The 15,678-nt window shown below is 69.1% G+C and overlaps 1 protein-coding gene across 1 annotated transcript; it reads right to left on the reverse strand.

Moving 5' to 3' along the window:
* Positions 1–1,218: 1,218 nt before the first annotated feature.
* On the reverse strand, positions 1,219–14,673 carry WDR46 (WD repeat domain 46). Its single transcript, XM_075917451.2, has 16 exons — positions 14,518–14,673; positions 12,407–12,604; positions 12,101–12,181; positions 10,620–10,732; positions 10,416–10,503; positions 10,242–10,303; positions 9,860–9,964; positions 9,456–9,606; positions 9,143–9,278; positions 8,545–8,644; positions 7,536–7,689; positions 7,073–7,220; positions 4,621–4,715; positions 4,279–4,374; positions 1,707–1,820; positions 1,219–1,475 (listed from the first exon to the last, which is right to left on the reverse strand). The coding sequence occupies exons 1-16, from the start codon at positions 14,572–14,574 to the stop codon at positions 1,380–1,382; spliced, it is 1,794 nt and encodes a 597-aa protein (XP_075773566.2). The 5' UTR covers positions 14,575–14,673; the 3' UTR covers positions 1,219–1,379.
* Positions 14,674–15,678: the final 1,005 nt, after the last annotated feature.

The following is a 15,678-nucleotide window of genomic DNA, read 5'->3' on the forward strand; positions in this document are numbered from 1 at the left end:
GCTGCTATCCATTTCATTGGGTGGCCCCTCGTTCATTTGGTGACTCTCTCAAACATACAGTTGGGTGCCTCAGTTTCCCCCATGTAGTGCAGGGTTAATGAGGGGCAGTTGCTGGAGGCAGGACTGGGACGACAGGGGAGGCAGAGGCTCCAGGCTGAGGCCGCTAGAGCTGACTGTAACTTTCCATCCTGTGCTAAGGCCGAACTATGTCATCTTTCAGCCCTCTAAGAAACCTCTCTGCTTTGGCTGGCTGGCGATGAAGGGAGCTGGGGTGCAGTTCTCCCTTTGGGGGTGCAAGGCGTGGGCAGGTGGCCGGTTTGGGTGGAGTCATGGAGGGACTTAGTGTGAAACCGAGGTGGGTGCTGAAGGCTCCCAGTGTCAATCCCGAGGCAGTGAAGCCAAGAGACCTGCCCGAGGTAGAGAGACACTGAGGGGGCTGCCACAGGGAAGGAGGCCTCCCAGGCACTGCCTGAGCCGTGCAAGGGCACCAGGGCCGTGCAAGGGCACCAGGGCCGTGCAAGGGCCATATCTCAGAGCACAATGGCCTGTAGGACACGGATAGGAAGCAAAAGGGCAGGGAGTCGGCCTTCCTGCACGAGGGTTCTTGGCTGGCCAAGCCCAGCACGGCCCATCCCTGCTCCACCGTCCTCTCCGTGCGAAATGGGTGCGGTTCCACCTTGCACGGAGGCTCACCGCAGGCTGGTCGCGTGCAGGGCAGTAGGGGCTGCCGCTCGCCCCCCGAGGCGTGTGCACGTCGCAGTGCCCGGGTTTCCGCTGGCGGGTCAGGAGAGGCTGCGCGTTACTCAAGCCACAAGGCCCGGGGGGTTCACCACTGACCCCCCAACGCCCAGGGAAAGGGCAGGGCAGCCAGGCGGGTTCTCCGCTCTCACCAGGGGGCGCTCTGCAGGCCTGTTCCACTGCAGAGGGGTAAAGTGTGGGGGTGGGGAGGGGGGGGCTGAGCATGGGCCCCAGTGAGGGCACTCCCTGTAGCTGAGCCCCTCGGGCCTGGGGGGAGGCTGGCCCTGGAGCTCCCACTCCCAGCCTGCGGCTCCCCTCGCTCAGCTCCCTGCCCCCTTCACAGACAGAACCACCCCCCTGTGCCCCGGCCTGTGCTCAGTCCTCAGCCCCCCACCTGGAGTCTCCCCTCCCCCTAAACTCCCCCCGGCACGGAGAGACCTGAGCCCCAGCCACCCCCCCCAAACCACAGCCAGGTACGGCCAAGCTGGCAGCAACTTTAATAGAAAAATAGCAGGGTGCCAGCGCAGGGCGAGTGGGGGTCGCCCCACCCCCACCGCCCCTTCCCTTGGAGGGGCTGGGTGAAGCCCGTGGGCCCTGTGGCCCCCACGGGGGGCAGTGTCCTCCGGCCCCGGAGCTGTGAGCTATTTCCTGAACCGATCCAGCGCCGACTTCCGGGCCCGGGGGGCCGCCGGGGGCTCCCGCTTCGCCTGCTGCTCCAGGCTCTTCCGGACCTTGGCCTGCGGGAAGGGGGGAGCCGCGTGAGCCGGGAGCGCCCAGTGAACGGGCCAACGGGGGCAACCCTGGGATGCCCCAATTCCCGGCGTCACGGGGACACGCCAGGGGAGTTGGGGCAGGAAGTCCCTGTTTGAGACAGGAAGTGGGGAGCTGGCTTGGGGGGGGGGGGCAGGGAGCAAAGCCTCCTGGGTAAAGGCTGGCCCCGGGGTCAGTGGCGGAGGGGACAGACGTACCCGCTGCTCCTCGTTCGCCACCTTCTTCTTGCGCCGCAGGAGGCTGCCGGCAGAGCTGCGCCCCTTCAGCTTCCGGCGGGGCTGGAAGGCCGGCTTGGCCTGGGGGTCGAAGCCCTGGGGGCAGGAAGAGTCCTCCTCTATCCCACAATGCACCACGGTGCCGCCCCACCACCGCGGGACCTGCCTGGCGCCCTCTGCCCCCCACATCCCACAATTCCCCACTGTGCCACCCCCTCCTCCACGTCCCCCAAGGCACCACGGTGCCACCCCACCACCGCGGGACCTGCCTGGCGCCCTCTGCCCCCCACATCCCACAATTCCCCACTGTGCCACCCCCTCCTCCACGTCCCCCAAGGCACCACGGTGCCGCCCCACCACCGCGGGACCTGCCTGGCACCCTCTGCCCCCCACATCCCACAATTCCCCACTGTGCCACCCCCTCCTCCACGTCCCACAATGCACCACGGAGCCGCCCCACCACCGCGGGACCTGCCTGGCGCCCTCTGCCCCCCACATCCCACAATTCCCCACTGTGCCACCCCCTCCTCCACGTCCCCCAAGGCACCACGGTGCCACCCCACCACCGCGGGACCTGCCTGGCGCCCTCTGCCCCCCACATCCCACAATTCCCCACTGTGCCACCCCCTCCTCCACGTCCCACAATGCACCACGGTGCCGCCCCACCACCGCGGGACCTGCCTGGCACCCTCTGTACTGCCCCCCACATCCCACAATTCCCCACTGTGCCACCCCTCCTCCACGTCCCACAATGCACCACGGTGCCGCCCCACCACCGCGGGACCTGCCTGGCGCCCTCTGCCCCCCACATCCCACAATTCCCCACTGTGCCACCCCCTCCTCCACGTCCCACAATGCACCACGGTGCCGCCCCACCACCGCGGGACCTGCCTGGCGCCCTCTGCCCCCCACATCCCACAATTCCCCACTGTGCCACCCCCTCCTCCAGGTCCCACAATGCACCACGGTGCCGCCCCACCACCGCGGGACCTGCCTGGCGCCCTCTGCCCCCCACATCCCACAATTCCCCACTGTGCCACCCCCTTCTCCACGTCCCACAATGCACCATGGTGCCACCCCACCACCGCGGGACCTGCCTGGCACCCTCTGCCCCCCACATCCCACAATTCCCCACTGTGCCACCCCCTCCTCCACGTCCCCCAAGGCACCACGGTGCCACCCCACCACCGCGGGACCTGCCTGGCACCCTCTGCCCCCCACATCCCACAATTCCCCACTGTGCCACCCCCTCCTCCACGTCCCCCAAGGCACCACGGTGCCACCCCACCACCGCGGGACCTGCCTGGCACCCTCTGCCCCCCACATCCCACAATTCCCCACTGTGCCACCCCCCTCCTCCACGTCCCACAAGGCACCACGGTGCCGCCCCACCACCGCGGGACCTGCCTGGCGCCCTCTGCCCCCCACATCCCACAATTCCCCACTGTGCCACCCCCCTCCTCCACGTCCCACAAGGCACCACGGTGCCGCCCTACCACCGCGGGACCTGCCTGGCGCCCTCTGCCCCCCACATCCCACAATTCCCCACTGTGCCACCCCTCCTCCACGTCCCACAATGCACCACGGTGCCGCCCTACCACCGCGGGACCTGCCTGGCGCCCTCTGTCCCCCACATCCCACAATTCCCCACTGTGCCACCCCCCTCCTCCACGTCCCCCCCCAAGGCATCACGGTGCCACCCCACCACCGCGGGACCTGCCTGGCACCCTCTGCCCCCCACATCCCACAATTCCCCACTGTGCCACCCCCTCCTCCACGTCCCCCAAGGCACCACGGTGCCGCCCCACCACCGCGGGACCTGCCTGGCACCCTCTGCCCCCCACATCCCACAATTCCCCACTGTGCCACCCCCTCCTCCACGTCCCCCCCACAATGCACCACGGTGCCGCCCCACCACCGCGGGACCTGCCTGGCGCCCTCTGCCCCCCACATCCCACAATTCCCCACTGTGCCACCCCTCCTCCAGGTCCCACAATGCACCACGGAGCCGCCCTCACGCCCCTCCCCTCCCCGCGCCCTGAGCACAGCACAGCCAAGGGCCCCCCCTGGGACCGCAGCGCTGCCCGGCCTGCACCGTGCCCCCCCCCCAGTCCTGACCCCCCCCCTCCCCATGCCCCGCAGTGCTGCCCGGCCTGCTCCGTGCCCCCCCGATAGCCCTGACCCCCCCCATGCCCCGCAGCACTGCCCGGCCTGCACCGTGCCGCCCCCACGTCCCATGATGCACCACAGTGCTGCCCCCCCCCCGATAGCCCTGAACCCCCCTACACCCTGCAGCACTGCCTGGCCTGCACCGTGCCGCCCCACGTCCCACAATGCACCATGGTGCTGCCCCCCCGATAGCCCTGACCCCCCCCACACCCTGCAGCACTGCCCGGCCTGCACCGTGCCGCCCCCCACGTCCCACAATGCACCATGGTGCTGCCCCCCCGATAGCCCTGCCCCCCCCCACACCCTGCAGCACTGCCCAGCCTGCACCGTGCCGCCCCACGTCCCACAATGCACCACGGTGGTGCCCCCCCCCGGTGCCGCTCACCAGCCGGTCCACTCGCTCCCGGTGCTTCTGCTCCATGGTGATGGCGTCCACCTGGCCCAGCTGCCCCGGGTCCAGCGTGATCAGCTCCGCAGGGATCTGCCAGGCCAAGTCGTTAGGGGGGGCCAGGGCCAGCCCTTCCCCCGACGCCTCCCCTCTCATGGGTATCCCCCTTCCGGGTGGTGCCCCAGCAAAGAGACCCCCCCCGCTACCCAAGGGTGCCCGCGAACCCCCCCCCCCAAGGAATCCCCCTTTAGCATCAGCCCCCTTGACCCGGGACCTGCCCCGAGATCCAGGCGGGGCTGCACGGGAGGGGGGAGGGGGGGGAGAGAGAGGGAGAGTCACCTTTTCCAGCAGAGCCTTGACTTCCCACTCCTGCCGCTGCTTCCGGCTCCGGAACGGGTTGTTCTCCAGGGCGTCGAAGTTCGCCTGCCCAGCACCTGCCATGCCGGGGGGGGGGGGTGTTAGTGGGGGCGGGGGAGGGCCTGGCCCAGGTCCCACCTCCCCTCTGACACGCCCACCGCAGGCCCCCCCCAACAGAGCCACAGAACCGGGCCAGACCCCACGGACTGTAATGGGGGTACAAGGCAGGCACCTCAGCCACCCGTCCCTGGGGGGGTCTGCACCTGGAACCAGCAGGCAGGTGGTACCGGGGAGGGGGCTATGGGGGGACACCAGGGGGGTACGTACCTGGCACCAGCAGGCAGGTGGTACCGGGAAGAGGGGCTACGGGGGGACACCGGGGAGGGGGCTATGGGGGGACACCGGGGAGGGGGCTACGGGGGGGTACATACCTGGCACCAGCAGGCAGGTGGTACCGGGGAGGAGGGTTACGGGGGGGGACACCGGGGAGGGGGTTACGGGGGGGGGGGGACACCAGGGGGGTACGTACCTGGCACCAGCAGGCAGGTGGTACCGGGAAGAGGGGCTACGGGGGGGACACCGGGGAGGGGGTTACGGGGGGACACCGGGGAGGGGGCTACGGGGGGACACCGGGGAGGGGGCTACGGGGGGACACCAGGGGGGTACGTACCTGGCACCAGCAGGCAGGTGGTACCGGGGAGGGGGCTACGGGGAGACACCGGGGGGGTACGTACCTGGCACCAGCAGGCAGGTGGTACCGGGAAGAGGGGCTACGGGGGGACACCGGGGAGGGGGTTACGGGGGGACACCGGGGAGGGGGCTACGGGGGGACACCGGGGGGGTACGTACCTGGCACCAGCAGGCAGGTGGTACCGGGGAGGGGGCTACGGGGAGACACCGGGGGGGTACGTACCTGGCACCAGCAGGCAGGTGGTACCGGGAAGAGGGGCTACGGGGGGACACCGGGGAGGGGGTTACGGGGGGACACCGGGGAGGGGGCTACGGGGGGACACCGGGGAGGGGGCTACGGGGGGACACCAGGGGGGTACGTACCTGGCACCAGCAGGCAGGTGGTACCGGGGAGGGGGCTACGGGGAGACACCGGGGGGGTACGTACCTGGCACCAGCAGGCAGGTGGTACCGGGAAGAGGGGCTACGGGGGGACACCGGGGAGGGGGTTACGGGGGGACACCGGGGAGGGGGCTACGGGGGGACACCGGGGGGGTACGTACCTGGCACCAGCAGGCAGGTGGTACCGGGGAGGGGGCTACGGGGAGACACCGGGGGGGTACGTACCTGGCACCAGCAGGCAGGTGGTACCGGGAAGAGGGGCTACGGGGGGACACCGGGGAGGGGGTTACGAGGGGACACCGGGGGGGTACGTACCTGGCACCAGCAGGCAGGTGGTACCGGGGAGGGGGCTACGGGGGGACACCGGGGAGGGGGCTACGGGGGGACACCGGGGGGGTACGTACCTGGCACCAGCAGGCAGGTGGTACCGGGAAGAGGGGCTACGGGGGGACACCGGGGAGGGGGTTACGGGGGGACACCGGGGAGGGGGCTACGGGGGGACACCGGGGGGGTACGTACCTGGCACCAGCAGGCAGGTGGTACCGGGGAGGGGGCTACGGGGGGACACCGGGGAGGGGGCTACGGGGGGACACCGGGGGGGTACGTACCTGGCACCAGCAGGCAGGTGGTACCGGGAAGAGGGGCTACGGGGGGACACCGGGGAGGGGGTTACGGGGGGACACCGGGGAGGGGGCTACGGGGGGACACCGGGGAGGGGGCTACGGGGGGACACTGGGGGGGTACGTACCTGGCACCAGCAGGCAGGTGGTACCGGGAAGAGGGGCTACGGGGGGACACCGGGGAGGGGGCTACGGGGGGACACCGGGGAGGGGGCTACGGGGGGACACTGGGGGGGTACGTACCTGGCACCAGCAGGCAGGTGGTACCGGGAAGAGGGGCTACGGGGGGACACCGGGGAGGGGGCTACGGGGGGACACTGGGGGGGTACGTACCTGGCACCAGCAGGCAGGTGGTACCGGGAAGAGGGGCTACGGGGGGACACCGGGGAGGGGGTTACGGGGGGACACCGGGGAGGGGGCTACGGGGGGACACCAGGGGGGTACGTACCTGGCACCAGCAGGCAGGTGGTACCGGGAAGAGGGGCTACGGGGGGACACCGGGGAGGGGGCTACGGGGGGACACTGGGGGGGTACGTACCTGGCACCAGCAGGCAGGTGGTACCGGGAAGAGGGGCTACGGGGGGACACCGGGGAGGGGGCTACGGGGGGACACTGGGGGGGTACGTACCTGGCACCAGCAGGCAGGTGGTACCGGGAAGAGGGGCTACGGGGGGACACCGGGGAGGGGGTTACGGGGGGACACCGGGGAGGGGGCTACGGGGGGACACCAGGGGGGTACGTACCTGGCACCAGCAGGCTGGTGAAGCCGGTGCCGTGCCCGGTGCCCAGCACGTCCTCGAAGGGGCAGAAGCGCAGGCCGTGGGCCGGCCGGGGCAGCGTGTGCGACAGGTAGGGCTTGTCAGGCGGCTGCAGGGCCACGTCCCGGTACACCTGGGGGCAGGCATGGGTCAGGGCCTGGCTCCTAGGGGCTGTCAGAGCCCCCACTATGGGCGGCACCCGGCCGAGGGGCAGAGAAGGGCCAGGCCCCCCCGGGTGGAGCCAAATGACGGGGGGAGGAAGGGAGGCAGGTCTGAGCAATGCCCAGCGGGGGGCGGGAGAGGGGGGAATGCGGGGGGGGGGGCCGGGCTGAACCAACGGCGGGTGAGGGAGGGGAGCAGCCGGGGCGCCCCCAGCAGCCCCCGCTGGCTGCAGGCCAGGTGCCGGGAGGGGCGGGGGGCCGGGTGTCTGTGTAGGGGGGGCCGGTACCTGCACCACGTCCCCGCAGGCCGCCCCCAGCAGCCCCCGCTGGCTGAAGGCCAGGTGCCCGGCGCCCAGGGGCAGCACCAGCGAGTGTAGGGGCCGATACGCCCGGAGGTCGTAGATACGCAGCTTCCGGTCCAGCCCTGACGTCGCCATGTACCTGGGGGGACCCGCAGCGTGACCCCCCCAGCGTAAACACCCCAACCCCCCCCCGTCGTCGCCACGTACCTGGGGGGACCCGCAGCGTGACCCCCCCAGCGTAAACACCCCAACCCCCCCGTCGTCGCCATGTACCTGGGGGGACCCGCAGCGTGACCCCCCCAGCGTAAACACCCCAACCCCCCCGTCGTCGCCATGTACCTGGGGGGACCCGCAGCGTGACCCCCCCAGCGTAAACACCCCAACCCCCCCGTCGTCACCATGTACCTGGGGGACCCGCAGCGTAAACACCCCAACCCCCCCCGTCGTCACCATGTACCTGGGGGGACCCGCAGTGTGACCCCCCCAGCGTAAACACCCCAACCCCCCCGTCGTCACCATGTACCTGGGGGGACCCGCAGCGTGACCCCCCCAGCGTAAACACCCCAACCCCCCCTCCTCGTCACCATGGACCTGGGGGGACCCGCAGTGTGACCCCCCCAGCGTAAATACCCCAACCCCCCCCCCCCGTCGTCACCATGTACCTGGGGGGACCCGCAGTGTGACCCCCCAGCGTAAATACCCCAACCCCCCCTCCTCGTCACCATGTACCTGGGGGGACCCGCAGCGTGACCCCCCCAGCATAAATACCCCAAACCCCCCGTCGTCACCATGTACCTGGGGGGACCCGCAGTGTGACCCCCCAGCGTAAATACCCCAACCCCCCCGTCGTCACCATGTACCTGGGGGGACCCGCAGTGTGACCCCCCCAGCATAAATACCCCAAGCTCCCCCCCCCGTCTGTCCACAGCCCTGCCCCACGTAGCTATGGGGAGGTTAGGGGAGACCCCTCCCTCACGTCCCCCGGGTGACTCACGTTCCTGAGCTGTCCACAGCCAGGGCCCGGACCGCGCCGCGGTGGCAGAGCATCCGCACCAGCGGCTCCTTGACGTTGGGGCTCCACAGGGTCACGGTGCCTGGGGGGGCAGGGGAAGGGCTGGACTCACCGCTGGGGGCGGGGCAAATGGGCTAGCGCAGCAGGGAGCCCGACTCTCCAGGCCGAGGGAGGGGGTGGGGATGGGGGACCCTGGGCCAGAGCTGGGTCAGGCCGGGTGTGCCTGGCTGGGCTGTGCCCTGGGGCGGGAACCAGGGGGCACTGAGGGGGTCGGGATGGGCTTGAGCAGCAGCGCAGTGGGGCTGAGGAACCCAGGAGGTTGGGGTCAGGGCTGGGCCAGCAGCGGGTACAGAGGGGTGGGCTGGTGAAACAGGGATGGGGGTAGCAGTAGGCAGGGCATACCGGGGCGGGGGCAGGGCGGAGGATACAGAGGAGGGGGGCAGGGCAGACCGGGGGAGGGATACGGGGGGGGGGCGCAGAGGTGACGACACCGGGGGGGGGGAGGGGGCGCAGAGGTGACGACACCGGGGGGGGGGGGGGGAGGGGGCGCGGAGGTGACGACACCGGGGGGGGCTCTCACCGTTGCTGTGGCCCAGGTGGACGATGGCGGTGGCCGGGTTCTGCCCCATCACGCCCAGGCGCCCGCCCCGGGTGCAGGTGGTCGCCACCTCCTTCCCCACCGAGATGTCCAGGTACTGCAGGAAGCCCGTCTCGCTCTGCACGCGGGACGCAGGGTCAGTGGGGCACCAGCCCCCCCTCACAGCACCGGCAGGAGGACCCCAGCCTCCGGGCCCCCCCTTCCCCGGGGTGGGCAGCAGAAAACCTGCCATGGGAGCCCCCCCCCCCCCCCCGCAGCCAGCCAAGCCCCGCCCCCACGCCCCTCCCCCGCTCACGGCGGTGGCCAGCAGGAAGTGGTAGGGCAGGAACTCCATGCGCAAGACGCCGTTGAAGCGCTTCAGGCAGTTCAGCTCCACGCCCTGGTTGTCGTAGACGTAGAGCCAGCGCCGCTGCGCCACCGCGAACATGGTCTCCGTGTGCAGCCACCTGGGGCGGGAGGGGGGAGAGGGCTTGGCCCACGTGCAACACGCCCCCTCGTGCAACACGCCCCCGGGCTCACTTGCCTGATGCACGGGCGACATGGCCCCGGTGCAATGCACGTGAGGGGCACGCCCAGCAGATGCACCCATACCGCTGCAGGGCAGCGTGGATGCCCCGCCAGGAGTGCAGCCCCCCTCCTCCCAGCAAGCCCCCGTGTCGCACGCCCCCCGGTCACCACCCGCCCCTGTTGCACACTCACGTGACGTCGGTGACGGTCTCCATGACATTGATCTCACACAACAGCGCCTTGGTTTGCCAGTCCAGGGCTGCCACGTGGCCCCGCCGGCCCCCCAGCAGCAGGTGCCTGTGGGGGGGAGGAAGGGGGGAGGGGAGCAGCTGGGGATGCCCCGCTCCGTGTATCCAGGGTCCTGCCCCGCCCCGCAGGGACCCCCAGACCAGCTGGAGAGTCAGGGGTCCCGGACTCCGACCCACATTCCCACCCCTACCCAGGAGACCCCAGCCGGGCCATGTGTCTTCCCTCCCCCCAGCCGCACCATGCAAGGACCTGCCACCTAGGTAGAGCCAGCTCCCCCCACCTGCCCCACGAGTCCCCCTCCCGCCCCTTCCTGCCCCCCACTCACCGGCCGGGTCGGGTGTAATCCACCCTGTAGGGGCCAAACTGGCTCAGCGTCAGCTCAAAGTGCTACGAGGGGGGGAGAGACCCGGTCAGAGACGGCGCAGGGACCCCCATCCTGGGTGATCCCCCCATCCTGCCCGAGTGACCCCCCCCGGGCCGGCCGGGTGGGGGGCCTGACCTTGGCGGCGCTGGCGATGTCGACGGCGCTGGCGATGTCGCTCTGGGCGACGGTGCAGGTGTCCTCGCCGGGGTCCCCCTCCAGGAACCTGCCGGGGGAAGGGGGAGGGATGAGAGACTGGCGGGGGAGGGGAGCCAGCTACGATGGGGACGGGGCCCCGGTAGGGAGCCGGCTCCCTTGGGGGGTGGGGGGAACGGCACTCACCCTGGCTCCTCCGGCAGCAGCAGCTCCATGCGCGCAGCCTGCTCCGCCGCCAGCTCCACTTTCTGCTCCAGCGCGGCCAGACGCTCCCGGAGCCGCCGGCTGGACGCCTCTGCCTGGGCCGGGGGAGGGACGGGGGGGGGGGGGGGGTCGGTTTACATCCCCCCAATCCTGGATTTACACCCGCTTCCCCTCGGCGCGTTTCCTCAAACCACGGTGCAAAGCCGAGCCCTGGCCCTGCCCGTTTACGTCTGCCGGTGCAAGGAGCACGCGGCTCTGGCCATCTGGCCTTAACCCGGCCCTTCGGCTTCCTGACATCCCTGGCGCCTCCGTGTCCGCGGCTCAGCAGCTGGGCACAGCCTGGGCAGGGTCGCTGCTGCTCTGTGCTTGTGTGGGGGTGGCCTGGGCGGGGTCGCTGCTGCTCTGTGCTTGTGTGGGGGTGGCCTGGGCAGGGTCGCTGCTGCTCTGTGCTTGTGTGGGGGTGGCCTGGGCGGGGTCGCTGCTGCTCTGTGCTTGTGTGGGGGTGGCCTGGGCGGGGTCGCTGCTGCTCTGTGCTTGTGTGGGGGTGGCCTGGGCGGGGTCGCTGCTGCTCTGTGCTTGTGTGGGGGTGGCCTGGGCGGGGTCGCTGCTGCTCTGTGCTTGTGTGGGGGTGGCCTGGGCGGGGTCGCTGCTGCTCTGTGCTTGTGTGGGGGTGGCCTGGGCGGGGTCGCTGCTGCTCTGTGCTTGTGTGGGGGTGGCCTGGGCGGGGTCGCTGCTGCTCTGTGCTTGTGTGGGGGTGGCCTGGGCGGGGTCGCTGCTGCTCTGTGCTTGTGTGGGGGTGGCCTGGGCAGGGTCGCTGCTGCTCTGTGCTTGTGTGGGGGTGGCCTGGGCGGGGTCGCTGCTGCTCTGTGCTTGTGTGGGGGTGGCCTGGGCGGGGTCGCTGCTGCTCTGTGCTTGTGTGGGGGTGGCCTGGGCAGGCCCAGCAGAGCCAGTGCAGACGAGAGCCATTTGCTCCTTTTCACCAGACTGGGAAGCGGAGGGTCCCCGTTTCCACCATTAACCGATACGTCTGGGCGCAGCGGCTGACCCTAATGGTCACACGCCCCGATGGGAGCAGGGATACGTGGGGAGCCAGCTTAAAGCCCAGCGGGGAGCCAGCTCCATGCGTGCAAACGTGCAACCGTTAAAAACAAACGGCGGGGAGACGCTGCCAGATGAACCTTTGCGCCCTTCCCGAGTGACGACAGGCCCAGCAGCGTGGGCTGGATGCGCCCGGAACCACTGTTTTAACACGACAAACGTGGGATTTCACGGAGGACTAAAAAAAGTCCCATTTTTAATTTAAAGAAATCGTTGATTTGTATCCCCCTAAAGGGACCAGGTGGGGTAAGAGCGGCACGCGGCCCCGGCCCCTGCCTCCGGGGCTCTGTGAGAAAAGGGGAGACCAGCCCTGAGGTCACCCCTTCCCACGGACCCGGTTACCCCCCAGTTCCACCTCAACTCACCGGCCGCGATTTCTGGCCCCGCTGGAATTTCTTCACCTTGTGTGGGGGGAGGGGGGCGGCGCCAGGGAACGGGTCCCTCTTCTGCGGGGAGAGACAGACAGTCAGACACAGACAGACAGACAGACAGACAGACAGTCAGACAGAGACAGACAGACAGTCAGACACAGACAGTCAGACAGACAGACAGACAGACAGTCAGACAGACAGACACAGACAGTCAGACAGACAGACAGAGAGCTGCTACGGGCTCCTTCCCGACCCCCAACTTCCCCTCCCGGGCCAGCCCCCTGGCATGCCCAGCCTTACCCCAGAGATCCGGCCCTTGGCCCCCAACAGCCGTGGCCCCTTCCGGGTCTGCAGGCCCCCCTTTGCCCCAGCTCGCGGCCTGCTCTTCTCATTGCGACGCTTCTTGGCCTTAGGGGGGGCGGCAGCCGCGGGTGCGACCGGCTCGGAGGCCCCTTCCCAATAGCGCTGCAGCCGCTTCTCCCTCTTCTTCTGGGGGGCCTGGGCGGGAGCAAGGGGGCAAGTCAGTTATCCCCAGCTCGGTAGGGGCGCAGGCTGGTGAGGGGATAGTTATGGGGGGTCACTTACCCCACCTGAGGGGAAAGGGAGGGGTCCGCACGGGCATGGTATTTACCCCTCTCTCCCTGCAGAGTGAGAACTGTTATGGTGCCCCCACAAAAGGGTGTTGACCCCCCAGCAGCTTGTGGGGAGGGACCTTCCTCATGGTACCACACAGTTGGGAGGGGGGGCTGCCTGCCAGCCCCCACAGAGCAATAATCGCCCTAGGCCAGCCAGGGACTAGCTGCCCCATACATACCCCGCGGGAACAGAGCTGCCCCTGCTGTAGCCCCGGTCAGGGGGCAGCCCTGACCCCCAGATCACCCCTCAGAAAACCCCACAGGCCCCCAGGAGCCAGAGACTCCACCCCCCACCGCACAGACATGGGGGCAATAAACTCCCCGTCAACGGATGGGCCCTGGATGCACCCAACTTCGTTGTAGTGATTAACCCCCCACGTACGCGGGGGATCTGCCCCCTCCCTGCCCATGACACGGGGAACGCCACAGACACGGGGGACATGTCCCAACCCAGCCCCCCACGGGAATCCCTGCCCCACAGACACGGGGGACATGTCCCAACCCAGCCCCCCACGGGAATCCCTGCCCCACAGACACGGGGGACATGTCCCAACCCAGTACCCCCCCCCCCGGGAATCCCTGCCCCACAGACACGGGGGACATGTCCCAACCCAGTACCCCCCCCCCGGGAATCCCTGCCCCACAGACACGGGGGACATGTCCCAACCCAGTACCCCCCCCCCGGGAATCCCTGGCCCACAGACACGGGGGACATGTCCCAGCCCAGCACCCCCCCCGGGAATCCCTGCCCCACAGACACGGGGGACATGTCCCAACCCAGCCCCCCACGGGAATCCCTGGCCCACAGACACGGGGGACATGTCCCAACCCAGCCCCCCACGGGAATCCCTGCCCCACAGACACGGGGGACATGTCCCAAACCAGCCCCCCACGGGAATCCCTGCCCCACAGACACGGGGGACATGTCCCAACCCAGCCCCCCACAGGAATCCCTGCCCCACAGACACGGGGGACATGTCCCAACCCAGCACCCCCCCCCCCGGGAATCCCTGCCCCACAGACACGGGGGACATGTCCCAACCCAGCACCCCCCCCCGGGAATCCCTGCCCCACAGACACGGGGGACATGTCCCAACCCGGCCCCCCACGGGAATCCCTGGCCCACAGACACGGGGGACATGTCCCAACCCAGCACCCCCCCCCGTGAATCCCTGCCCCACAGACACGGGGGACATGTACCAACCCAGCACCCCCCCCCCGTGAATCCCTACCCCACAGACACGGGGGACATGTCCCAACCCAGCCCCCCACGGGAATCCCTGCCCCACAGACACGGGGGACATGTCCCAACCCAGCACCCCCCCCGGGAATCCCTGCCCCACAGACACGGGGGACATGTCCCAACCCAGCCCCCCACGGGAATCCCTGCCCCACAGACACGGGGGACATGTACCAACCCAGCACCCCCCGGGAATCCCTGCCCCACAGACACGGGGGACATGTCCCAGCCCAGCACCCCCCCCGGGAATCCCTGCCCCACAGACACGGGGGACATGTCCCAGCCCAGCACCCCCCGGGAATCCCTGCCCCACAGACACGGGGGACATGTCCCAACCCAGCCCCCCACGGGAATCCCTGCCCCACAGACACGGGGGACATGTCCCAACCCAGCCCCCCACGGGAATCCCCGCCCCACAGACACGGGGGACATGTCCCAACCCAGCCCCCCCCGGGAATCCCTGCCCCACAGACACGGGGGGGGGATCTGCCCAGATCCTGCCCCCAGTGGGCGGGGCTCACTACGCCGGGACTCACCTTCGCGCCCCCCCCGGGCGGCCCCCCCGGCGCCCCGCTCCCGGCCGCCGCCTCCATCCGCAGCGCCTGCAATGGATCCACGTGCGGCCTCCCCGCCAGCTGGGAGCCAACTCCTTCCGGGCCCAGCCGCGACACCCAATCAGGGAGCGAGGCGGCTGAGCCCGCGGCCAATCAGCGAAGCGGCCTCCCGCCCGCTTTTGAAGCCGTGCAGCGGACATCATGGATGAGGGCAAGCGTGTAGCCGCGGAGGGGCGGGGCCCTGACGGAAGGGAGAAGCCAAGCGGCGGCCATCTTGGGTGAGGGCCTTGGCCTGGACCATCCACAGTCATGGGCAGGGGAGGGCCTGTTCTCTAGTGAAGTCACCAGCGCCCACGTGGCAGGAGGGACTCACCAGGGGGTTTCACTGCTTCCAGAGACACAAGGGACCATTGTGACCGACTAGCCCCGTGGCCCTCAGACTGGTGCGGGGAGCCTTTTGCACAGCGAGCCTGTGAGCTCCCCACCCCACTTATAGGCACTTTCTATTGTGCACCATTTGCACCATTACACGTGGCCTTTCACATGGTGTTAGGCCACAGAAAATTGGCTCTAGGGCGGTTATGCTAGGACAGACGAGAAGACTCCAGCAAAGGGTTCTGGGTCGTCCCTGAACAAAATTTGAGACAGGAGTTGAGCAAGGGCGTACTTCAAATGCCGGCCTAAGCTACAAAAAAACGAGATAAGCGAACAGCTGCATTTTTGTACTTGCTGAGCTGAACAGCTTGCTTAAGGAACTGATAAGAAAACTCCCTGTCTCCTCCTTGGCTGGTACTCGCCTTCTGTCTCAATAAGAAAGTTGCTGATGTATCAAGGCCACCTTGTCCAGTTGGCAAGGTGTGCACCCATGCTCGAAGTTTCCAACTAACAAAGAGGGGCGGGTTGCTTAAGCGAATAGTCTATGACGCGACAGAACTGTCTATGTAAACCTACTTGTTATAGAAATCGGGGGCTGGTTCTCGGAGAGACGGGCCGCTCTCTATTGTCGTGTGCACTCTTCAATAAAGAGCGATGCGATTAGACCTTGCTGGTGTTGCCTGTCTCTTTGCGGTCAGACAACGAAGTGAAGCCGTCTGGGTTCGAGTCCCCAACACATGGCAAACATCTGAGACTGACCCCTCCCCT

The sequence above is a fragment of the Pelodiscus sinensis genome, chromosome 19, assembly GCF_052426305.1.
Source record: "Pelodiscus sinensis isolate ZL-2025 chromosome 19, ASM5242630v1, whole genome shotgun sequence".
Lineage (NCBI taxonomy): Eukaryota > Metazoa > Chordata > Testudines > Trionychidae > Pelodiscus > Pelodiscus sinensis.